The 969-nt window shown below is 38.7% G+C and overlaps 1 protein-coding gene across 1 annotated transcript; it reads left to right on the plus strand.

The window, feature by feature from the left end:
* Positions 1 to 534: 534 nt before the first annotated feature.
* Positions 535 to 969, plus strand: LOC131044721 (uncharacterized). The gene has a single exon (XM_057978114.2). The coding sequence runs from the start codon at positions 535 to 537 to the stop codon at positions 967 to 969; it is 435 nt and encodes a 144-aa protein (XP_057834097.2).

The raw sequence follows: 969 nt of genomic DNA on the forward strand, positions 1-969 counted from the left end.
ACCAGGAAATGTGATAGATGTCAGCGAATGGGAAGACCAGCTCGGTCTGATGAAATGCCTTTACATCCACAAGTGGTTGTCACACTATTTGACAAATGGGGGTTAGACTTTGTTGGGCCAATTGATCCATCATCAAATGGTAAGTCACACATTCTTATATGTACTGACTATGTCACAAAATGGGTTGAAGTTAAAGCATTCAAACATGTTAGGGATAATAAGGTAGCAAAATTCTTATATGAAGAGATATTTACTCGATATGGAGTTCCCAAAGAGATTGTAACAGATCAAGGAGCACAATTCACTTCCACTTTGATCATTGCCCTTGTCAATGAATATACTATAAGGCATATGAAATCTACTCCCTACCATCCATAGGCAAATGGACAAGCTGAAATCACTAATAGGGAAATTGAATCTATATTGACCAAAACAGTAGCTCTTCATCATAAATATTGGTCTAGCAAGTTATTTGAAGTAGTATGGGCTTATCGAACCACTTGGAAAACCACAATAGGGTTTACACCCTTTGAAATGGTGTATGGGACAAAAGCTATGATGCCTATGGAATTTGAGCATAAAACCCTGAGAACAACCATAGCCTTAGATATGACTATGTCTGCAGCACAACAGGAAAGGCTCCTGCAGCTTAATGCCTTGGATGAAATCAGAAAGTTAGCCTTGCAGCACAAAGAAATAATTCAGAATCAATGCATGAAGTGGCATGACCGCTATATAAAAGAAAAAACATTCAAGCTAGGCGATTGGGTCCTTCTATATGATTCAAGTTATAAGGACAACTTGGGAAAATCACAAACACATTGGTTAGGGCCTTATGAGGTGATTGAAACATTCTCTAATGGTGCAGTACGATTGTCCATCATTGATCTTATCAAGTTCAAATTGTTGGTAAATGGTCATCGACTGCGCCTCTATCACGAGCCTCTTTCCAAGGATGAATTCCTGTAG

The sequence above is a fragment of the Cryptomeria japonica genome, chromosome 3, assembly GCF_030272615.1.
Source record: "Cryptomeria japonica chromosome 3, Sugi_1.0, whole genome shotgun sequence".
NCBI lineage: Eukaryota > Viridiplantae > Streptophyta > Pinopsida > Cupressales > Cupressaceae > Cryptomeria > Cryptomeria japonica.